The 26,192-nt window shown below is 37.5% G+C and overlaps 1 protein-coding gene across 1 annotated transcript; it reads left to right on the top strand.

Annotated features, from left to right (window-relative positions):
• The first annotated feature begins 12,492 nt into the window (after positions 1-12,492).
• LOC105045276 (flowering-promoting factor 1-like protein 1) lies at positions 12,493-13,168 on the top strand. The gene has a single exon (XM_010923503.3). The coding sequence runs from the start codon at positions 12,632-12,634 to the stop codon at positions 12,950-12,952; it is 321 nt and encodes a 106-aa protein (XP_010921805.2). The 5' UTR covers positions 12,493-12,631; the 3' UTR covers positions 12,953-13,168.
• The last annotated feature ends 13,024 nt before the right edge of the window (positions 13,169-26,192 follow it).

Here is a 26,192-nt window from a genome sequence, read left to right as displayed (position 1 = left end):
TTCTTAATCAAACAAGTCTTACAAAAACATGAGAAGATTTATTTTTTTCATAATACTCATTCTTCAGGTTTTATGATTTATTAATTTGACAAAGTAGATTTAGTGGAAAACAATCAAATAAATATTTTTTGTAAAACTCATTTATTTTATATTATCCATTTTAATAAAACTTATCAACCGACGAGCAGCTGTGTCTGATGAAAACATGAAAAGACTTTGTGTTTTATAATACTCATCTTTTTAGATTTTATGACGTTGATTTTGACAAAATAGGTTTGATAGAAAACAATCAAATAATTATTTTGGGAAGACTCATTAATTTATATTTTTAATAAAACCTATCCATTGAACGACCCATGGTTTATGAATTGAAAGTGGAGTCCAAGAGATTATCTGGCGCTTACAGAGTCCTGGATTGATCTCTCTTGGAGCTATGAATATTGAAACATGTAACAATATGCAATTAAGGACTTCTTTGGCACGTTTTGTAGTGTTTGGTTGCCTGGATCTCTTGAAAGATGGAGGGTCTACATTTATAATATTTCCTAATGTTTTGGGAATATCATTGATCCGTAGTCAAATGAATTGCGGTGCCCCAAATATCAAACTGAACATCTTTCTATGTGGTCTCTCTTGTTGCTACTTGGTTTGTTAGATTCAGGTTTGTTTTGTGTTGTGCAATTTGCTTGATGAATAAAATTTGCTAAGGGGAGGATGAAAAACTTCTATTGTGTTTTATGAGTGTTATCAAGATATCTGAAAAGTTTTTCTTTTTTTTCTTTTTTTTGCCCTTTTGGTAGAAAGAGGAGCATTAAGCTTGATTCCAAAAACAAAGGAGATTATAGAGTTTAAGAGTTACATATAAGAAGAAACACCCATACATGCATATACATAAGATAAATACTCTTCAACATTAAAAGATATATACCTATTATCAAACCATATAGTAACTAAAACACCCTGCTGAACACTATAGGGTATAAAACTACTGATATAATTCAAATGCCATAGTCTGCAAATAGCTGTAAATCATAATAAGTCTTCTGATAGCCTGATGACAAGATGATATGAGCACATTCGAATGAAACAGTGAGCGTTGTGCAGCAACTAACAATATTTTCTGAAGAATTAGCAACCCATTCAATATAATTCTAAGCAATCAATGGGAATATGCAGTCAAGACTCCAGAGTTTAAGAAGTCAGAGAACCAGAGCAAAAGAAGTTTATAAATTTGGAGCCCAAAAGGAATTCCATAACTGCATGACCACAGGTACCATAGACAAGTCCTACTAAATATAAACAGACAAAGCCCCAGATAGATGAGCCAGTAGTAAATTCCAAAGCTCCGCTGCCATAATCCTCCTGATACTGTGGTGCAAGGAAACTAATAGAGATCTACAATATGAGTTAATCAGATCAATATAGAAGATGTATAACCATATGAGTGCATCACAACAACAAATGGCTGCTTAGTCCATCCGGATAATGTCAATGCAACCAACCCAGTAATCTCATAACTGCAATAGAAGAAATCCATTGTTCCCAGCAGAGTAAGCCTCCACCTCAAGTAACATCATATAAGATTTGAAAAGGTCCTGGCTGCAAATTAGTGACAGAGTGTTATATTGTTCTGCAATAAAGTTATTAGATCTGATTTTAGATACTCCCTATAAATGTCATCCCCAACTGAATTGTGAATAGAATCCTGACCCAGATGACAGTTAAAGAGCACCATAGAACATATGATAAAGAATAAGAACCATGTGTTTAGATATTTCTGTTGAATATCCTATCTAAAACCATAATGTAATGCAGCATAATACAAATAGATAAAAGATTTTTAAAGTTCTCTGCATAAAAGCCCAGCTTAACATAGTTTTAGAAGTATATGGCACTTCTTAGGTGAATTATGAAGATCAAAGCACTTGTTAGGCGAGTTAGAAGGAGTTGCATGAGAAACTTGACTATATGTAGGAGCTAGTTTGATAAACTTTCATATTAAATATAGCCTCATCTTTCTTTCTGCATGTCTTTACGTGTGTATTGTTTTCTTATTGCATATCACCAAACATATTGCGGATTGGTTCCGGCTATTGCAATTTGCAATGCAATTATATTCTGATTCAGTGCAAATTGGATAGACAGGTGTGATTGTGTTAAGCACACCTGCTAGAAGCATAGCAGGATGTATTGTATATGTTAATGAGTGTCGTTTATTTCCTTTCAAAGGGTGCCTCACCAAATTGCATGACTCAACATTTTGAAGCAATATAAGAGCAGCCGAAAGATCGATCGAGAAGTATTCAACTTTTGGTATATTCAAATTGTTATTGTCAATGAATTACCTGTCTGCAGTTTTTGGAGTATCAAAATCATTCATTTACTTGTTTTTCCTTTTCTAAAGACATATTACTCAGATTCAGATTTTTGGGCATGCATCATCCAAGAATCAAATATAAACTCTTTGGCTGCTAAGCAAAATGGAATAATAATTAGGGCAAGCACCGGTTCATGAATTAGTTGTGAGCAACTCAGGTACTTTAAAAGGTCATAATAATTCAAAGGCTACTCATGAAGTTTTGAGAATTCTTATTATTTTCATCAGATTAATGTTACTTGTTCTTATCAGCAATTATTGTTTTTATTAGCACCACAGCATATATCAATTGATATTGTAAGTTTTTTTTTATAAATTATAGAAACATCCTTTTAACTTTAGCTCAATTTCACTTACACCCCTGTACTTTAAAAAATATCAAACTGATGCTTCTAGTTATCGATATGTTTCAATATGGTTCAGCCATCTATCTCTATTAATAAAATTTTTTAAAATTATAAAAATATCCATCTCCTTCTTCCTCCCTCCTCTTCGATTGATCTTCTTCTCTATGACCGGCATCCCTCTTTCTCCCTTTTTTTTCCTCCTTTTCTTTCTCGTCCTCTTCTTTCTCACCCATTTCTCCTTTTTTTTTCCCTCCTTTTTTCTCCTCCGCTTTCTTCACCCATTTTTCTCCTCTCCTTTCTTCTCCACTTTCTTCCTCATTATCCTCCTCCTTTTCTCCTCCCTTTTCTTCCCATACACTTCTTCTCCTCATCCTTTTACTCCAAGTCACCACAAACTATCCCTCTTTATGGCAGCCTCCTCCATCTTCGGCCATGTTTGCCTTCTTTATCTTCTTCCTCCCCATCATCTTTTCCTCCTCTTCCTCCTCCTTCATCCTATTCCTTGCCGGCGGCCTCTCTTTCCTCTTCTTTCTTCTTATTTTTTTTTCTTCTAAACCACACATGAGCCCTATTCCTTGAGATGGCCTCCTCTAAATCCATCCCTTCTCATCGATAAAAAAATCTTTCTCCTTCCCTTCCTCCTCACTCATTTCTCTTCCTTTATGATGGCTCCCTCTACCTCCTTTTCTTTCTCATCTATTTCACCTCTTTATTCTTCTTTTTTTTCTAAACCACCCATAAGCCATCCTCTTTATAATGGCCCCTTCCACCTCCACCCCTTTCCGCGATAACGCATTTTTTCCCCTTTCTTCCTCTTCACCCTCTTCTCCTTCTTATCTTCCTTCTCCTCTAACTCATTCTTTACCTGCGGCCATTCTTCCCTCCTCCCCTTCCTCATCCATTTTTTTTCTCATCTTCTTGCTCTTCTAAGTTATCCACAAATAAAAGGTATTTTCGTCTATTGAAGAGAAATCTAACATCGTTTATTGATAAAATAAATGGTTGGACCATATTGAAACATATCGATAACTAAAAGGGTCAGTTTGATATTTTTAAAGTATAGAGAGTGTAAGTGAATTTAAACTAAAGTTGAAGACATATTTCTGTAATTTATTTTTTTAAAATATTTTAATTTTTTTAAATTTATTTAAAATATCTTTGTTCAATTTTCAAGTTTTCTTGTATTGCTCACTTTTCCCCCTACCTCCGGGACAATAATTGCAATCACTATCAGCAAAATTGACCTTTACTTAAACTAATGAGTCACTTAGTTTTTAAAATTGTTTGGCATCATGTCACATTTTTGTTAGCTTCTTGTTGCTTCTCTATTACCTAATATCATTTATGAAGATGTTGCTATCGAGTTTTCTTTGTTTTTTTCACTTTTTTTCTGAGAGTGGGTGGGTGGGGAAGATAAGAAAGAAAGGAATTTGAATATTTACCATGATTGATTTGGATTAAACTTGGTTTATGAGCAATCTTAATTTCTTAATTAAACAGTCTTTAAAACTAATAAACCACTTAGTCTCGTGTTCCTTCTCTTTGCTACAACAAATGAGCAAGAAGGCTCCATGCCACAAGTTCTTTGTAATCACCACCATGTATACAACCACATCTATCATCAAGCAGCATATGCTCAAATTCCTAGAGCTCTCCATTTGGATTCCAGATAACGACATCCTTGATATAGAGGGCACTAGATCTTGGATTTGCAATCTGTGTGACTTGTTCACCTAGCCAATGATATAGAAGATCTTATTGCTTTAGACAAATGCAAAAGGTAATATCGAAACCCTAATCCAAGTCCTCCGACAAATAATCAAGCTAGATTTTGCATGGACCGGCTATTTTTATTTTGGAGGCCGAAAAATTGAGACGAACCGATGAACACCTCACATACAATGATACAAAGCACACTCTCACGTGATATTCACGTGTGACAGCGCCTTAATGATACTTATCTAGCTAGTTTAACCGGATGGAATTAATCCGCCTTTCCAAACATGACCTGCAACTTTTTACGAATGCTTTTGGCCATTTTGGTGAGGGAATTGATCCAACATTCCCAATGTCGTGGACTTTATTCTCCTTGTAACGCATTTCAAGCTCACCATAGCAACCTTTAACGGTTCTTTTATTTTTTTTTAACCAAAGTTGGTGCATAGAACATTCTGAACTTTAGCTCTTATTCGAAATTATTTATTATTTCTAAATCCTTTGGTTTAGTTGTTAAGCACAAACATAATCCAGATAAATTTTTCTAATATATATTGCATGGTTCCATGTCTCTCCCATCCTTTCCAAATCCTATGGGATGCTTACTTTTGTAAAGTTTAGCATGTAGACATGATAACCGTTAGTATCACGGCTTTGAGAAAAGAAGAGAGAGGGCACTATGAGAGAAGAAACAAGTAGTATCTTGGCCTATCTAAATAGGGTATCCCTTTTCCTTGATCAAGGGGGTAAATTATTAAAAGGATGCGTTCGGTGCTGCTTTGCTCGTATGAAGGGAAAAATTCTTTCAATAAAAAAATTGTATAGGGAAAGATAATAAAGAAGACTTTGTACGTCAGCAGAATCAAAATTAAGATAAAAAGGCTTATAGAAGAAGCTCGAAAATCTGCTTTTTGGATTCCGTTATGTACGGTTACCTGTCGATATTTTTAAAAATATTATTACAGTTTGTTATCTGAATGAAACGTATCTTGCTACGTTCACTAAAAATAAAAAAAAAAAAAAAAGAGATTTTATCTATTGTTTTGTAGATTTTACATAAAACTTTTTGATTAATGTCTATGGAGGAGGTGCCCTTGTAACAACATTGCCTTGTGCCATGTCAAGATGGGTTCGCAGGGAGCCATGTCTGATGCCATAACGGTGCTCCTTTCTTTCCTTTTTTTTTTTTTTTTTTTTTTTTTTTTTTTTTTTTTTTTTTGGGGGGGGGACAATGATGCTCCACCATTTGACATAAACACACTCCAATTGTCCCACCAATTTGACATAAACACACTCCAAAAGATTTAAAAATAAATATTTTATAAAACTCATGGGTAAGTTTGATCCTGACATTAGGTGCAATCATCAGTATGCTCGCCATATAGAAGTAATTCAATCAATGGCACTGTTTGCTTCCTAAAAAATATACTAGGCAGACACTATAGTAAAGTTCGAAGATAGGTTCGGATGTCATAAATGTGCGGGTGATCTTCAAACTACGTCATAATTTTCTGAATTCAGCTTATCACCATGATAGAGTCTCCCTCAATGATGATCCTTTCTGCTCGCAACATCTGTCGGATACAGATAATGTCAGTCCAACCAACACAAGCTCAACTTTGAGACGGAAGACTGAAAGAAGAGATGTGAGCCGCCACCACCAACAATTTAACATCCGATCTCCGAATGACAAAACTAACATCACCCCTGTAATCTCCGATACTACGTCAAAATTTAACTTGGCCAATCCTAAAAGGGGCTCTCAGAAAATGAAAATAACTCTCCGAAAACAATGCTCCTTTCTAACTTGAGTCATCCGTCTCTCTCTCTCTCTCCCTCACAAACACACATGCATGCCACTTTCATGAGCGACACATGCAGAAAACAGACTGAATTGTTTAAAAGCTTGATAACAAAGTAATATCATGTATTACCGATAGCATTGTTATAATTCTTGTATATTTTAGCTTGCAAGGTGGCGCTCATATAATATCGCAAACCAGGCAATAGCCTGGGCGACATTGCGACATGATTTGTCATGCGGTGTGCTTGTCTTATTGGAAAGGCTAGATGGTTATGTTGTAACTTATGATCATTGAAATAGGCTATAGATAAATATAAATTGTGGTTCATGAGTTGCCAAGGAAGGAGCACAATACACGAATTGCATAGGCACATGGTGGTGGTATGGGACATGACATGCATGTGCACGAAAGATATGTGGGTGCATGGAGGCATATGTCATATATATATCATGCCAAGGGATCTAACATAATTTTAGACTTCAGTCCATTTTGTATATCTTGATATATGGTGTACCTGCGCAATGTTAGTATTTGTGCACTAAATGAATTAGGATTTTTTATTATTATTTTTTTTAAGTTTGATTGATGAGAGAAAAATCCTTTCATTGAAAAAATCACCACAAAAAAGGAAAATATGGCAAAACTTGTTCAAATACTTTGTCACAAAATAAAAACACTCCAATAGTATAAGGACCTTAGATCATTTGTGGTCTGCAAGGTGTGGCCTCCATGGGGCCATTGATTTGGTCCTCGTTTGGGGATGACATATCTTAAAATTCCATTAGTAACATCTTGCTGATATTGTCGAGATTTTGATGCTGTCTGGACCATATTGTTCCCATGGGATCAATCACCAAGCAAACATAGGAAGGTCATAAAAGTAGCAGCCTGGGGACTCAAATTATAAGCTAGGGGAGCAAGAATAACTCTGAATTCGGTGGGAAAGGGGGACCAAGGAACATGTACAAGAGTTTGGTTAGTCAAAAGAAGCATGGAGCCCATTGTCATCATCAACTCTTGTTATCCCCTATCTATCAAACTAGGTCGGGTATTGGTCTTGCTTAAGGACCACAACCTTTTCTTTTCGTTGCTTTTGTGGTCTTCTCCACGTTTTCAATTGAGGAACAAACTTACTTCATTTTCAACTTACTTGCCAACTTGGTTGTAAAGTTTTTGGTGCATGATTGGACATTAACAGTTATCCTATATCTAAATGAAGCCGAGTACATTTCTTCTAATTATGTGGTTGGAAATTTGCTTATTAGTCCACTATATGATGAGGAAAGCAAATAGCAAGTTTTCTTCTTTTTATCCTTTTATTTTCTAATATCAATATGGTAGTAATGTGCCACAACTAGAGTGTAGTCTTCGGATTGCAAGCTCTTGGAAGATGCCAACAGATTAGTAGGTGGCTTGCAAATTTACTTTTAAAAAAAAAAAAAAATCTCACTAAAAGTTTCAGTTATATAAATAAAAGCAGACTGTGATTCTGCCACTATATATATATAATTCTAAGGTTGGGGATTGGAGACATGAACTAATTTTTTGAGGCCATGGTGAGTTGTCTTCAAACAAGTGTAAGACCAATTCAGTGATGACTAGTAAATAAAGAAACAATAAAGATTCAAAAACTCACTTAAAAATGCTAACCCAAAGGTATTAGTTTTTAATCTTATATTAGTATTTAAGATTTATCTCATATATAACCGATATAGAACTAAATTCAAACTTACAAAAATTCTTACAAACTCCTCCCGTTTAAGCAACTATGGTATTTTTGTCGGACTAAGGATTCAAATCTATTCAAATTAAACAATACATATCATAAATTCAATCATAAATATCATGACTAGATGATGGTCCATCCAAATGAACATATAACATAATATCTCCTAATCCACATAAGCCATAGACCCCACTCTCTAATGTTATTTTGATGGATTCAAGGTCCACCTGAAAATATTAGCTGAAAAGTCTTATTTACATTTCGCTTTGAACAAGTAGATCTACCTGGTGTAAAATTGATGTGAACTAAATACATGCCATACACACATCAGGAATAAAAAGGCAACTTGTTGCAAAGACGAATATCTTCCCTCTTATACTTTTACATAAAAAAGAAAATCCTTTTTATCAAAAAAAAGAAAGAAAATCCTCAAGTGATAGTAAATTTAGTAAGTAAAGATAAATTGTCCTCATAATTCATGTGATTTTATTAGGCTAAAACATGCCTCATACATCTATTTCCCAAAACTCTCAATTTTATGCCCATATGATGATCCGATCCTGCACACGAGTGAAGTGATTTGAGTAACCCCCCTAAAATAGGAAAGTGTTGTGAAAAATGGTGCATTAATGAAATAGGAATCATGCTAAAATAATTAATATATCGGAGGAAAGAAATCTGCAAAGAAGGAAAAAAAAATAGTGCATGCCTTTGAATTGGCATCCTAAGTATTAAGCACCTAAAAGAAGATCGAAAAAGGACATCACTTTCACCAAAAAATATAAATGAGTTGGAGAGTTACTGATGGAATAGGACTTAAAGAATTTCTGAGATGGTTTAAAAAAATTTTATGGTAAAAAATTCTAAATAACTTACAAAAATCAAGAAATAAAAATGATCAAGTTCAGAAGTAGTTGGATACTATTCTAAAGTGTATCCCCATTCCTTATGCAGAAAAATCCATAAACATCATCCCAAGATATGAATTGAATTTTCCACCTATGAGCACGACCATACGACCATGGAAGAGGTTAATGGAGATCTTTTTGGTACCTAGAAAAATAATCAAAAAAAAATAATTGGAAGAGAAAAAATTAGAAGGAAAAGAAAGAGAGGATTAAATAAGATGTTTATGATCCTTTTTATAGCCATCCAATATGATTATTTATAACTGTTGAAATTTTTATTGACCCATTAAGACTTTTAATAAGGAGCCAATGGTCAAAAAATAAAAAGAGATTCAATGTGCATGACCATTTAGAGTTTTACTTACCTATTAAATTTATAATTAGGAGTCTACTTGTTAGAAATTAAAAACATGATAATGAAGAGATTAATGGCATCATAAATATTTAAAAGGTAAAATTAGAAGACAAGATTAAAATTTTGATTTTTTTTTTTTTCGGATTTCCCTCCAATAGTTATACCATTGGCCATATCTACGACGGTTTGACACCCACTGTGGTAATTCTCTTCGCACCAGATAAATAAGCAATAGAAAAGTTAAACACTACGTTTACCTTATTTTCTTGAGATAAGACTATTGCTACGAGTACTAAAACCTAAATGAAAGCTGCAGGATGATAAGAAAAGTCAGAGAGATTAGGCAAGTTGGATGACTGACAAGTAGAACGAAAGTAGTTAAGTTAGGCAAGTCCTAGTAAGAAAATTAGACAAAACTGTATACTAAACTAGAACAAAAGTCTTGAGAATCTTTTTGCCGGGTCCTCCGTACCGAGCCCAAACACAAAGCCAACGTCAAGAAACTATATATCAACTCTTTCTTTCTTTCTTCCTTTCTTTTTGGGTGTTCAGGAATGATGCAGTTCCACTCCCTGAGAACCCTGCCAATGAGCAGTCATCAACGGTTCGCCCAAAAGTATTGCTCCACGGTCCTACCAAAGAGATCATCACCTCTTAGAACTCCCTCAAGCACAAGCATTTTAGCTTAAGATGGGAGAGGCACTACGATGACCCCAACCTCGCCAAGCTTTCGATCGTCACTTGATCTCATCTCACTTCCAAAGGGACTTCAGCCGCTTCAAGTCCATGCATGCACATGCATTGATACGTGTAGATCATTTAAAGAGAGAGACGGCCTTCCACTCTTAGCTTGTTTTATATCAAAGCAATATCAGGAGCTAATCAATCTCCAAATAATTAATGCATGGGTAATTTAGTGTCATCGTTTTGCTTCTTTTGCTTTGTAACAAGGTATGAGAGAACATGTAGTCGCCTAGGGATTGGTGACCATGTGGACTGTGGTAGGAAAGAAACAAACAACAAACATATTTGTTACAAAAAAAAAAAAAAAAGGGTCTTTGTTAAGGCTAAGGTTACCCTGTTCATGGGGTCCCGGGGATTGGATATGGAGCATGGGTTTCTGGCCAATGATTCGAGGGGATTTGACGGGAAAGATATGGGATGGGAGACAAGAGGGAAAGGAGCCATGTGAAGTGATCCATAGGCCTTTTGGTGGGGAGCGACGCATGCGGTGGAGGACGCCATCCAAATCCCACTTTGCTGAGGTCGCATCACACGCAGTGAAGGCCAGAGATTTCTACAACTAGTTACAGAGAAATTATATCCTATACTGTATGTATTATATAGCCGTGCACCATATCAATTGTCTTATTTCTTTCTTTTGGCACCATTCATCATCATGCGTTCATCTCAGTAGTTAGCCCACATCAAGGAAACAAGCTAATTGGCATAGTGCATGATTATGTTAGTATCCGAGCATCAAAACATTAACATTATATCACTCTCAAAGGGTTTTGAGTCGATAACAAGAAAAACGTGCATACATGCAAAAGGAACGAACATTAGATCGAACTTGATTGTGAGGCTCTATTTTAAACCGCAAGTTACTATTGATTGGAATGTGATGACGACCAAGTTGTGATGATTGACAGCAGCACAAATGCTCGAGTATGGAAATTGGAAATCAAAAATATAAGATGAACAACCAGCCATGTGATGTGGATTTCATATACTTTGGTGCTCCATGCTTGTCATTGCTTGGAGGGAATCAACATAAATTATTGTTCGCATCTTATAAATTGTCTTGGTGGCTTAAGTTTTATTGAAAGCTTAGTTGACAAAAATATCGGTCAAATAAGCATGATAAAGCACAAGGCCAATTGATATAACTGGAATGAATTTGTGATTCATATATTTAAAATATTTTACATTAAAAAGAAGCCATTTAATATTTAGTTACAATTTACAATAGCTAAAATGCTTCAAAAAGTAATAGATATTTTCTGTGCCTATAGAATAATGCTTAGAAAGTGGTAGATATTTTCAGTGTCTATCGATGATACAAATTTTGTATCATCGATTAGACATGATACTATTTTGTATCTGATTTTGAGGTTGAGAAGCATCAACCTATGACTTTGGTTTGTACTTCTATATATATATATATATATGTAAATAATGATTAATATTTTTTTTTAATGGGAATCATTATTAATCTTTTGGGTTCTCCAATCTCTCTCTCTCTCACGCACAACGCATGCACATATCCCATCGCGGTCCTGCTCCCATGGCGTCAAAATAGTTAGGTAAGCTGCCTACCTCAGAAAATTACCAAATTCCAACGTCGGTGTGTCAATATGTATACTAGTCCCTAACACGACCAAAGAAAGTTGAAAATCCATAGCAAAGCATCCTCTCATAATAATCATTAAAAAAAAACAAAAATGTCTTTTCTAGAGTGGAGCGCAAAGAAAAGGCCACTGTATGTAAGAATCTTATTCTCGAAAAAGCCTTCTTTTTCCTGAATATAGGCATGCACGAGTAGTTATGGTGGTAAAGCAGTATTTAAAGGAAAAAAATACCAAGCTAGTTTACAACTAGAATTATCAATATGTTATATTTCTCAAAAATATATCTATCATGAAGCTAAAAGTCCTGCAAATTGAATGGCAACATATGTGACTAATCATACAGGGATAATAGCGTGGACTGCATCATTAGATATTTCTTTTGATTTATTAAATATTTTATTTTCATATTTCCATGTTTGTATTTATAATGGATTGGTATAATAAACAAGTCCAAAAGATGCTCCAATTCTCTCCCAAGTTGTAGACACTGAAAAAAAAAAAATTCTGCGTTCACAACCGTGATGTACTCTCGTCATCATGGATGCTTAGGCTTGCATCCAGATAGAGACAGCTAGCTGAGTGGATTCTACCACTAAGTTGTGTCCCCTCAGACGTTAGAAACGGGTCATTCACAAATCCAAAAAGCTAACATCTGTGGATGTTACCATTCCTTAAAATCTACTCACAAGAATTCCCTGTTATCTTCATGGAAATTTCATCAAAGATTCCTCTAGAAGCCTAGCTAGATTCTCTCCAATCCGCCATCTTCACGGTAATAGTACATGTCTGGGGCTCAACACCCGTGTGGCATCTTTGCATCCTTAAGACCCCACACAAAGCAAACATCTTTACCATGGCCAATATAAGCATGTGTTTCTTTTATCCACCCCACTTATCTCTTACATCAAAATCCTAACTTCATCTATTTATACACCCCATCAACCCTTCCATTTCCAATCCACCAGCTACTTTCCAATCCCTCAGCTGCTTCTTCTCTCCCTCCTTCTGTTCCTCGTCCAACAATTGAGAACTTACTGTCAAGAAAGATGTCTGGAGTCTGGGTGTTCAAGAATGGAGTTGTGAGGCTTGTGGAGAACCCTGCAAATGAGCAATCCTCTACAGTTCGTCGGAAGGTATTGCTTCACACTCCCACTAATGAGGTGATCAACTCCTATGCCTCTCTCGAACGCAAGCTCACCAGCCTAGGATGGGAGCGATACTACGAAGACCCTGACCTCCTCCAGTTCCACAAGCGCTCCTCGATCGACCTCATCTCGCTCCCGAGGGATTTCAGCCAGTTCAAGTCCATGCACATGTATGACATCGTCGTCAAGAATCGTGAATCCTTCCGGGTCATCGATATGTAGTATTTCTTTTCTAAACGATGGCCTTCCTCTCTAAGCTTTGGTAGTGCATGTTAAGATATCATTGGTGTGAGCGTGAGCTTTCCATTGTTTTTGCCTTTGTTTCTTCTGTTGTGTGTTTCAATATGTGTGTCCTGTGGTCACATTGTGAGATCCTGTAGAAATGGAATTATGGACTTCTTGTCCAATATTTATTTAATTTGCTGTATTGGTTTTAAATTAAGTTTGAACAACATTACAAGCAAATAAGATAAGAAAGGCCCTATGAGAAACATGCATGGTTTCTTGCATTTTGTGATCTGATAGAAAATAAACTATAGTTGGCACATTATATTTTGTTATATATGTCAGTCTGAAACTTGGAGACATTATATGAAAACAAAGGTACTAACCTAACATTAATTCATTCTAAGGAAGGTCCTATGGGAAACATGCATGACTTGTTAGGAGTGCATGAAAACATGGGGCGAAGAAGAACAGGGTTTCATCAGCCGGTCCTGGTTAAGTGTTAAAATGGCCGGAGTAGTTGTTTGGAATAAATGAATGGAACAAGAGGGATGCTAGTGAGTGGCCTAATTGGTCAAGAACTTCGAGGAGAGTCGATGGCAAGATATGGTGGCCGGCGACAGAGTGGGACTTTATCCCAATCCCACTACCGGTGTGGTGCATCACACTCTTAGGCATGTCTATGTCGCTGTCCTTAACAGACCAAGATTTCCAATTCTAAAGTGGTTGCCTGAGCATCAAAGAATTCCTCTATGTTTTCTTTTTTTTTTCATTTTTTAATTGAACTGAGTAGGGGGTGGCTTTTGAGAATAATCCTCTAGATGGATTTAGGTTCCAAACGATGAGCACTAAGCAAAAGAGGAGTAAAAGATGCTTCATATATTAGAGTTAGTTATTCTGCGTACCTGTGGAGATTAGTCTGCAAAATATGAATTTAGACCCTGTAACGAATGAAAGAGGTTTTTTGTTAATTTTTTAATTCAACAAGTTCCAATCGTACGTAAGATAAGATTCGAAGGGAAGGTTTGCAAAGCCACTATTTTAATGCAATAAAGTTTACTTCTTTCTTAGATTTCATCATATAGCCAGGTTTGCCCCTTGTAGCCCTTGCATGGGCATTGTACATGCATGGAGACAATTGCTACCTAGAATTTTTATGGTGACTAGTGAAGGATGTTTTAATTCGGGAAATTGCGATTATGATCTTCCAGGTAACCTAGAGGCAAATAACAACTATTACAGAAAGTAATAACACATGGAAGAAGAAAAGCTTATACACTATCCTGATACAATATTCTTGAGCCATTCTAGATCTTTCGAAGCATATGAGTCGAAAAATATATTTAGGATTAATTGAAGAGAGTAGTCTAAAAATTTCAAGGAATTAAATATGACTGTCACAACTTTGCAATTTTGCCTTCATTAGCTCCCCATTATTTGTTTTACTTTTGTTTTGGAGAGAACATGGAAAGCATCCTCCCAATAGTAGGTTGTCCTTCTCAAAAAGCATATTAGACGGGAGGGAAATGTCTTGCCTAACGTACCAAACCAAAACCTAACCAATGGGCCATCATAGAATGGCTTGGCAACTCATCTCTATTCAAACTACCATGATTTGACAAACTAATATGCTAAATTTTTTCACTTATCCTGGCATGAGGACATAAAGTATTTTATAAATATACAGATGATGCAAATGTCAATTAATTTACGTTGCCATGAGTTGAGTGTCATAAACCATGGAAATTTTATCTCTCCGAGCTTATCCCTCAAAAGAAAATGTCACTGGCTAGTTATATCAGTTTGGTTCCTCTCTAACTCATTTCTAGTCTAATTTTATGTGATTTGCATGTCTTAATTGCTCACTAGTGATTAGTGCGAATCATCAGAATGGACAATAGAATATTTTCTCAAAAAGAACATGACATGTGCACAGAAAATATGAGAAGATTCTCTACTCTGTTCTCAATGCCTTATCAAAGAAAGAAGGGCCTATCAAACCCCACTTATAATATATCCAGATGCCATGTTAGCATCACTACAAATCTTCTTGAAGATATCAGTTGATTAGCCCATATATGCATCTAGATAATGGGGAAAAAAAAAAAAAAACATCAGCTGATAGAGACTGAAATTTTCAAGTATCAAATTGTTTTTCTTCACATTTGATTAGGCTTCCTCTGCATGACAGCATGGATACATTAAGTGACACATTTACATAAGTTTCTGACTCATGCAAGCAGTGTCATGATTTGAAATTCTATGTAACATTTAAAATCCAAACAATCTATACCTTGATTTCTCTATACCTCTCTCTCTCTCTCTCTCTTTTTAAGTATTGGCTATCTTGCTCCTTTTTTTAACAAAGTTAAATGATGGAATAATCTTTATTAGAATTGGATATTAAGAGCCACATTCCCTGTAGAATATGATGCCTTCCCTTTTGAACACGGATTTGCCGAAAGAAAAAGGTCACGTTCCTGGGTTAACCATGCAACCGCAGCAGCCGTCGTCGATTGGTCCAAATGATATGGACAGAGAGAAGGTGAAGTGACGGATGATTGGATAAGATACAATGCACCAACTTTTGGCCCGTGGAGATTTTCGAGTTTCGTTGTTGTCAGCCAGAACCCATGCTCCCCAACTTTTTCCACTAAAGATTGGTTTCCCACTTCCTTTCCAAAGGGAAGTAGTGGAGAACATTTGGAGGCGTCTACGGGAAGACAAGCATCATCGCATGCAAGCTTGGAGCTTGGCACGACTAGTTTCGTTTTTTCCCCATAAGTAGATTCTCGTGGTGGCCTCTTTCTCATCGTTGGCAAGCCAGCCCTCATCCTTTATAGGAATGGCAACGTTGGATATTATTGGATAGATGTTTGGTCAGGACATCATCTCCAAAGACTTTTTCAGTACCACGCGATGCAGCAAGAAGAAAGAAGAAACAAAATAAAAAAATCAAAATACGTAGATCAACCACAAAAGGATTCGTCTCTATGAGGCATGCAAACTTCACTATGAAAAAAAAATTCTACAAGAGAAGATCTCATCCTTAACCTTTGTACATCCAATTTCTCTCTCACTAGAAGTTTCTCTCACAAAAGCTCTCTCTTGGAAGACCCCTTGAACCCCTGAAGTGCCTGACGTCCGCTGTCTAGGAGCCTTCTGCTCCTTTTCTCTCAGCACTTCCGCCTCTCTCTCTTCTCTCGGGTTCCGTACGGCTCCGTATGGTGCGTTTGCGACAAAATCAGACCACCTTAAAGACAACCGTTCTGTGTACAGGCCCTTTTAAAGGGTTAAACATGACTAAGATTAGGTTTAGAACTCCTTAATCAACCCAAATTAAGTTTCTGAACCGTTGGATCATCACGGAAAACTCCCTGAGCCGCTGATCCGACCAATCCACGAATAATACCGTGGACCGCGAGAAACACGTGGGAAACGCCCACGCGGTCCACAAGCCCTCCGTGGATCACCCGATCCATGGTGGATCGGGGTACAGGGCCCAAGCAAGGTGCCTGGGCCTGGGCGGCCCGCGCGCGCGAGCCTAGGCTGCGCCAGCGCGCCCTGCACGGGCACGCGCCCGGCTGGGCCACCCGCCCGCCGCCTGGGTCGCGCGTCCCGTGCATTGGCCCCGCCTAGGCCGTGCGCTACCGCCACTCCACCGGCCCGCCGCCGACCGCCGGCGGTCCTCCACCTCCTCGGATCTCGTGCCGACTTCAAAAGCTCGTATCTCCTCCATCCGAGCTCCGTTTGGGGTGATCTTGGTCTCGTTGGACTCCATTTTTCATCGCGGGCCTCACTGTGGGCTCAATGTGGGCTGAATCTCGAAGTGTCAAATTTTAACAATCTCCATCTCGACTCAATATTCGACCTCCTGCAAACTTCGAGAGCTTCTGGATCTTCTCTCCCCTATGTCCTGAGGCAATCGCCTGCTGATCATGGATGGACAAATATGAGAGTCAAGCCAGGCTGCTCGATCTCATCTCTGTCGTATGCTGTGCTCCTCTTGACTTGAGACCTGCTCGGGGCATCGTCCTGCAGCAATAGGAATCTCACCTTGCGACGTCGCCTCTCGTCCTCCCGAGTCTCTTGTCTCGTGCCCGATCCACCTCCACCTCGCTTTGGGCTCTGCTTGGCTCCCGAAGCTCCACCTCGCACTGGGCTCCCCGCCAGATAATAATGTCCTCTGCTCCCCTTCTTCCCCTCCAACACAATCCTATCGCCGCGTACACCCTTAGGATTCCTCCACCAGCTACTATCCTGTAGCCTCTCGAATCCAGTCTGCTAAGTGAGATAAGATTTCATCTGAAATTGAGTATGTATCGGACCTCCCCCAATCTCCTTACTGCACCGTCATGTGTCCTCCAGCTGACCGTCCCAATACCTCTGATCGCACAGCTCGATCCATCCGATAGATATACAGTGCCCTCACTATTCTCTAGGGAGTCAAACTGCTCCTCTCTGTAACATACATGATAGGAGCATGCAGAATCTAATATCCACTGCTGGGAAGAAGTAGATACCTCGTCAGATATCTCCAGGACATCTCCATCTGAATCGCTGTCGGCCGTCGCTACCACAGCCACCGTCTGATTTTTGAGTTGAGGGCAATCTCTAGCTAGATGCCCCAACTCTTCACATCGGTAAACCTGATTTTGCTCAAGTCCCTCCTCGTCATGTGTCCTCCAGCTGACCGTCCCAATACCTCTGATCGCACAGCTCGATCCATCCGATAGATATACAGTGCCCTCACTATTCTTTAGGGAGTCAAACTGCTCCTCTCTATAACATACATGATAGGGGCATGCAGAATCTAATATCCACTGCTGCGAAGAAGTAGATACCTCGTCAGATATCTCCAGGACATCTCCATCTGAATCGCTGCCGGCCGTCACTACCGCAGCCACCGTCTGATTTTTGAGTTGAAGGCAATCTCTGGCTAGATGCCCCAACTCTTCACATCGGTAATACTTGATTTTGCTCAAGTCCCTCTGGATTGGACCGCCTCATTGCGATCTCTTGTCGCTCCGTCTACCGCCTTCTGCTCCTCCAGAAGCCACTAAAGCTGAGCTACTGCCACATGAGCTCAAAGCCGGGTTCTCCCTCCTGAGAACCCCATTCTGGAGCAGCACCGCACTGACCTCGTCCATCTTGATAGTGCTCTTCCCCACTAGAAGAGCAATCACCAAGGACTCGTACGAAGGGGAAAGCAACGCCAGCAAAACCAGTGCCCTGGTCTTCTCCTCAACATTCTCGCCAATGCTGAGGAGGTCGGTGAGGATCTTATGGAAGTGGCTTAGATGCTCCTGCACACTCTGTCCCTCGACCATCCGTAGTTGGTAAAACTGCCTCCAGAGAAAAAGAGTGTTGGTGAGAGACTTCGCCATATACAACGCTTCGAGCTTCGACCACAGTACCGTCGGGAAGTCTTCTCAGCACATGGATCACCACCTCATCCGTCAGGTACATGCGGATGGTGCTCACCGCCTGCATCTGTAGCTGTTTCCAATCCCGCACCTCCATGATGGTCGGCTTCTCATCACACAAGAGAACATCGATCAACCCCTGTTGGATGAGCACGTCCTTCACCCTTGCCTGCCACAAGGAGAAATTGCTCTTACCATCAAACTTGTTGATCTCCATCTTGATTGTTCCTGTCTTCTCCAATTTTAGTCTTGCTCACCACCACTGCAATCTGCATCCTTGTACCGCCTTGCTCTAATACCACTTGTTGGATGGATGTCTGGCCAGGATACCACCTCCAAAGACCTTTTCAGTACCATGCGATGCAGCAGAAAGAAAGAAGAAATAAAATAAAAAAATCAAAATATGTGGATCAGCCACAAAAGGGCTCATCTCCACGGGGCATGCAAACTTTACTATGAAAAAAAAATTTTATAAGAGAAAATCTCACCCTCAATCCTCGTACACCCAATTTCTCTCTCACTAGAAGTTTCTTTCACAAAAGCTCTCTCTTGGAAGACCCCGTAAACCCCTGAAGTGCCTGGCGTTCGCTGTCCAGGAGCTTCTTGCTCCTTCTCTCTCAGTGCTTCTGCCTCTCTCTCTCCTCTCGGATTCCGTACGGCGCATTTGCGACAAAACATACCACCATTCTGTGTACAGGCCCTTTTAAAGGGTTAAACATAACTTAGATTAGGTTTAGAACTCCTTAATCAATCCAAATCAAGTTTCTGAACCGTTGGATCATCACTGAAAACTCCCTGGGATGTCTGATCGCAATCGATCCATGGAATAGTACCGTGGACCGCGAGAAATGCGTGGGAAATATCCATGCAGTCTACAGACCCAGCCATGGATCGTCCAGTCCACAGTGGATCGAGGTACAGGGCCCAGGCAAGGCGCCTGGGCCTGGGCCGGCCTGCATGCATGGGCCGGGCCGCACCCGCATGCGGGCCCACGCAGGGGCTGGGCTGCGCGCCCGCCTAGGCCATGCGCCCGACTGGGCGCCCGCCCGCCTGGGCTGCATGCCTTGGTCGCGCGTCCCGTGCGTTGGCCCTACCTGGGCCGTGCGCCGCCGTAGTTCTGCCAACCCGCCGCTGGCTGCCGGTGGTCCTCTGCCACTTTGGATCTCATGCCGACTTCAAAAGCTCGTATCTCCTCCATCTGATCTCCGTTTGGGATGATATTGATCTCGTTGGCCTTCGTTTTTCACCGCGGACCTCACTATGGGCTCAATGTGGGCTGAATCTCGAGGTATTAAATCTTAACAGATATGGATTAGATAAACCATTATCGGTACTCATTTATACTTGCATTGAGGCGGCGTGGGCATGATAAGGCGGGATGAGGCGAGACAGGGCAGCACAAGATAGCATGGATAGAATCTCCGACAGGACGAGATGAATAGAATTAAACATAATAAGTTAGATAGGTCAAATCGAATAGAGTTACAAAAAAAATCAACTTTTTTAATATATAAATCTTTTTTTTTGTCTTGGAGAGAATTTTTATGAAGAGATATATATCCACGGTGAATTTGAAACCGACTTTACCATTATCTATATCTATCCTAGACCTATTATGGATCGAATAAAATCCATCCCATTCAAATCAAATCCGACCAAACATCTAATGGAATAAAGTAAAAAAAATTACAGCGATACCATTTGAACTTTGACCTATTTAGATTTAGATCCCAAAAGAAAAAGGGTTTCAAAAGGATCCCAAAACTTTAAAAATATTGTAAAGAGCCCCAGCCACCCATCTCTGTTATAACAGCGTTAACAGATAAGAGCTAATGATAAAAATACCCTCAATTCTTTTTAACCATCGGACGGATTATTTTTTGAAAAAAAAAATCATCGAAGCCCGTTCTAATTCTGTGGGCCTTCCCCTACCCTATTCAATGGCAGTCATTTGATTTCATCTCTCGGACCATTGAGATATTTAAAGTAGTCAGAATTCTTACCAACCATCGGTTTATAGGTATTGTTTCCTCAACGGATTGATCGATTTCAAAAATTAAGTTTTGAAATTTCTTGTATTTGTACTCGAAAGGGATTCCATTGCTGTTTAAACTTGTTTATACTTGATAACCATGGATTTCTTATATTTAAATACTTCTAATTTTTTTGTATTTTATAATGTGGTAGATTTCTTAAGTTTTATATTCGGTTTTGGTTTGGGGACTGTATGAAATTATTTTTTTCTAAAAGATTTTGAGATTCTACTCCACTGAAGTTAGAAAATTTTTTTTGGGACCACTTTTCATATGCATTAAAAGGTATTTGCTCTATTAGTGTAATGGGACAGTGGACCTAAAGAATTTGAAAGTGGTGAAGGGACCCCAAATTCTAAAATTTTGATATAGCAGGAAGGCAACAACCATGTCCATGTGGATTGTTAGAGCAGTTAAACTATAGTAGCCACTATAAAATTTGTATGGATTGTTAACCTTATGTTTAATATGATTCACATGTGTTTAATATATTTTTATTTTATTTTTAATATTTTATATATCATAATTTATATTTATTAATTTTATATTAATTTTAAATTATTTTTTAATCTAAATAATAACTATGAGAGAAAGTTCAAATTTTATTATTTATATTTTTTGTTGATATAAATATTGCATAATACATATTATTTGAAACAATCATTAAGTAACGAAAGTAGCACTATTATCTAACTTAGTATTACTATAGTTATAATCAAAAGGGATTCAATATATTATAACTTTAAATATAGAATAATAGATTACATCATTGAACAACAAGTGTTGATTATAGGAGTAATATATTACCTCCTTATTCTATTTTTTTCAACAAGAATTGATCTTAGATATGAAAGACTGAACTAATTTAAAAATAATCATTTAATATGTGGAATAACTTGATTATAGGAATAAATATTTATTAGTATTACTTTACAACCAAATATAGAGTTAATGAATAAATTAACTTAAAAGACTTAAAATATTCTAGATTTTTATAGAATAAAAGATTTTAGCATTATTGGACGTATTTGAACAATTGCTATGATGGAATTATTGGACTATAATATTAAGGAAGGAAGAGATTTGGAAGGATCAAGAGTAGAGATACTTTTAAATCAATAGGTAAAGTGAGACGTACTATATTAGAGAAAAATGATTGTTTACTGTATTATTTATTTTAATAAAAATTAGTTCATTATTATATTATTTATTATATTCTTATTTTTTAATAATATTTTATTTTGAGATAAGTTAGGCAACAGTATTGTATATTAACTAAGTTAGATAATATTGTTATAATGTAATAACGTTACATTATCAATGATTTTACATATGTATATGCAGAATGGATGACATATTTATACTAAATATCCATATTAGGAAATATCTTTGTCTCTCCCCTAATATGCAGTATATAATTGGTAGCTCTATCAATTACTTTGATAATTGTGATCTAAACTTAATAAGTTATAAGAAGTTTAAAAACCTCATGAAGGAGCTTGATTATCAAAAGATAGAATAACCATACTATGGAGTCCCCCGATAGTCTTTAGAAGAGGGACTAAAGCCTCAGTACACTGATCAAGATGTACTCTAAATGTTAGTTGTCTATAAGGGGGAGAGAAATATAGAAGTTTATGTAGAACATAGATCGATGAGATTAGTTCAGATATAGTAGAGCCACCCCTCACACTTTCATTCACTCAAGATATTGATAAGGCAATTGGAAAGCAGTAAGAGGAGGGGCAATGGCAGGAGTAGAGGCAAGATTAGGAGCAGGGGCAGGAGTAGGTGTAGCAGCAGGGGATGGATCAGGAGTAGGGACAAAAATAGGAGTGGGGGCAGTGACAAGTATAGGATAGAAGGCCTAATAAAAGGCTTGTGGATGAAGAAAAGTATGACACAGTCAATTCTGATAGTGATTGTAGTGAACCCTTGAGTGACTTATAGGATCTGATGAGGAGGATGATAAGTTATTTGAAAAGCATGTTGATGATTCAGTTGTTGATACAAATATTTAAAAGTAGGAGGAAGGAGTTGTAAAAAAGAAGAGATAGTTGAAAAAGAGCTTGAACTTGCTGATAGTGATGAGCTCAAAAGTATTGGTAGTTCATTAGATGGAGAAGGAGATAGCTCCAGCTTCCAAGAATTTAATAAGGGCACAGATTTTTCGAAGCATATAAATCTGAAGTTCAAAATATTTTTTTCTTTAGTCAATATGTTAAGAAAGGCTTTGATGTAATATACTATACAACAAGAATTTGACTATGAGTACAAGAGCAATAAAAAAGCTAGAGTAAAGAAAGATTATGGTTGGAGGATACGTGCATCTCTTTATAGAGGTATCCACTTATCAAATTAGAAAGTTTCAACCCATACATAAATGTGAGAGATATTTTAATAATCACCTTATGAATTCTAGATAGTTGTCTAAAGCCGATCTTGAAAATATTAGAAATGATACCAATGGAGTGTTAAAAGATTTGTTTCAAGGGTCAAAAGGGACGTTAAGATACAAATCTTCATGACTCAAGTCTATAAAGCAAAGAAGAAAGCACTCCTAGCCATTCATAGATCACAAAGAGAGCAATATGAGAAACTATGGGAGTACTGTGATGTCATTAAGAGGATTAGCCTCGATAGTACCATGCTTATTAATTTATTATGTAGGGAAGGGCAGTAGCCTTTGTCCCAAATTAAGGTTGTATGTTTGCCTTCATGCTTGCAAGAGGGGCTTTCTTGATGATGCAAACCTATTATTAGCTTGGATGGGTGCCACTTGAAAGGAGCTATGGAAGGATGACCACTATCAACTATTAGGAGAGATGGAAATGATGATATTTTTTCTATTGCATGGGCTGTTGTCGAGGTTGAAAGCAAAGAGGGCTAGATGTGATTTCTGACTAATCTGTTAACAGGCATAGAAACAAAAAAAAGAGATTGGACATTCATCTCGAACAGAGAGAATGTATTAACCCTTGCCTATCCTTATTAGGTTTTCTAATATTTCTGTATATATACTGACTTTTATCTTTATCTTTTTAGGGGTTAGTAGAGACATTCAACCACTTGATGCTAAATACTGATTGCAAGTTCTATGTGAGACATTTTTACCAACTTTAGGATGTTGTCCAAAGGAAATATTTTCAAAAATGCCCTATATGCAGCAACTCAAGCTTCTACCCAATCTAAATTCAAGCTTAGGATATTAGCTGATTTGGATGAGAAAGCAGCAAATTAGCTATTTAGACAAGAGTTATCTCTATAGTGCAGGCATACATTCAATCCCAAGCTGAGATGTGATATGATACTGAATAATATTTATGAATCATTTAAAAATTACATCATGAAAGTCAAGGACAAGCCAATTGTCACTTGTCCGAAGACCATGATTAGAAGGCTTCTAAGATAAAGGTTCTAAGCAAAGAGATAGACTGTATTGAAGTATAGTGATTCTATATATCCTAAGATTCAAAAGAAAGTTGAGTTTGAGTTGACTGGTATATCATGCTGCCATGTAGCGACAGCGATAATTTTCTCAAGAAAATAAGTTGAATAATATGTAGATTATTAGTATACCAAAAAGATATTCATGAGAATATACAAGTCAGTTATCAATCCTGTATCTAGTATAAAGCATGGGAGCCTCTTCTTTTACACTAGAAGATGCATCTGTATATAAGAAACCTCCTAGCAGGCCAAAGGAGTCAAGAAGAAGGGAGGAGGATAAGATGTAGGACTCTCATAATATAAGAAAGATTAGAGGTAGTCTTAGATGTAGCAACTGTATGCAGTGGAGACATAATGCGAGAACCTACAAAGATCTTAAGAAGAATAAATTCCATATGAAAGAAACTCCTACAAAAGGGGGAGCTGCATCTAAATAAAATAGTGGTTTATCTAGTGGTCAAGGAAAAAGAAAAGTTTAAGGAAGATAATGAAGAACATCAAAAATTCTTATCAAATTTATACAAGCTAAATATATTTTGTTTATATTTTTAAATGACAAGGACGGACTTCAAGTGGCAGTAGTCAACCTTCTTCTGCATTAGCCCTAGCACAGAGACATTAACAGTCTTAGTAGCAGCAGCCCCAATAGCAGCACTAGCCCCAATAGCACTAGCCCCACCACCAACAGCAATAGCCCCAACCCAAGGACCCCCTTAGAGATCTTGATATCTTTGTTATACTTTTTTAATGTACAGTATTTTTTTTGTGATGTTTGTACATTTATATATGTATATTCATTATATTAGGGGATATATGGCCGATTTTGAGCTTTTTGTTGTTTATATGATGATACATGTATAGAGCTTTTTTTGATGTTACTGTAAGTATGTGGAATGATATATAATTTTTTGTTGTTTAATAATTGATATATTTATAAAGCTTTTTTTTTTTAATGATTAAAGTTTGTATAGTGCTTTATTTTATGTTATTCTAAATATGTTGACTGATACATTATTTTTGACTATTTTTTAATTGAAAATATATTTAAAATATAATTTAGATGTATAATGGTATAGGTATACACTTATCCATATTAATAGGATTACGACAGCTGATGTATATTTGTGCATGATGGAAATGATAATCATATGAATGCGTATGAATATATACGAAAGTTTAGATTGTAGGCAGAAATGGTAATCATGTGAATATGTATGAATATGTATAGGTGATTGTTGCCCAGCTATGCAACCCAAGAGTAGGGGTGAATTGGGTTTCTAAAAATTTTAAACTTAACTTATACCTTATGAAAATTGTTTAACAATAGCTAGATAAATAAGGAGAGTATAGTTGATTCAAGGCTAATGGTTAAATGCAAGAAGGCAAGAGAATAAAGAAGTTCTAAAGAAGAGCAATTAGGCGCAACACAAACAAGAGGATTTATAGTGGTTCGGTGCCAACCTTGCACCTACATCCACTCTCCAAGCTCCTACTTGAGAATTTCAATCCACTAACTTGTATTCAACCTGAATACACTCATCGAAAACTTCGGCTCTAGCTATCCCAAGCTAGTCCACTTGTTTCTCGGGTACAAGCCAACCCAATACAATCCGATTCAAGATTCGGATCAACATTTCCTTGTTTTAGAACCCTTCCAAAACAAAAACAATAACTCAAAAGGAGTATTACAATTAATAGCACAGAAAATACAAAGAAGCTCCTTTAATGAGCGAATGAGGCTTTAAATACACTTTATTCAAATAGAAGAAAGCTCTTTCTGATTTCCTTAAGGTGGTTGGAGACTTGAATGAGCACTTGAGGAGTTGGTGAACTTGAATTAAAAGCTTCTTGAATACTTTGAGTGGGCTCTTGCTTAGACTGAAAAGTATGCTTGAAATCCTCTTTTCAAAAATCTTCTTCTTGTTTATTCCCACCTTTTTGTCCCTTTTATAACTTTAAGAATGGTGGAGAGTAATCTGGGCTGAAATAAAATCGTTAGACCACATTAAATGAGCATTAAATGCACTTAAAATGGGTTAAAAACTAGCCGTTGCGGAACTTTTCCATCACAAGGGTCGACTCATGGGGTCGACTCATGCTCATGGGTCGACTCATGGGGTCGATCTCTGTGGAAAACAGCAGAAAATAATGATTCTATAATTTTGGCCTAAAAACAGCAGAGGTCGACTCATGGGGTCGACTCATGCCTGGAGGTCGACCCATAGGGTCGACTCACAAACTGTGCCAGACAAAAAATTCTGCATGCCAATCAGCTCTTTGTGTCATGAGTCGACTCATGGGGTCAACTCAAATTTTCAATCATGAATA

Source organism: Elaeis guineensis, chromosome 5 (genome assembly GCF_000442705.2).
Source record: "Elaeis guineensis isolate ETL-2024a chromosome 5, EG11, whole genome shotgun sequence".
Taxonomy (NCBI): Eukaryota; Viridiplantae; Streptophyta; class Magnoliopsida; order Arecales; family Arecaceae; genus Elaeis; species Elaeis guineensis.
Note: the sequence above shows the minus strand (reverse complement) of the source record. Positions and strands in the feature narration are given on the sequence as shown.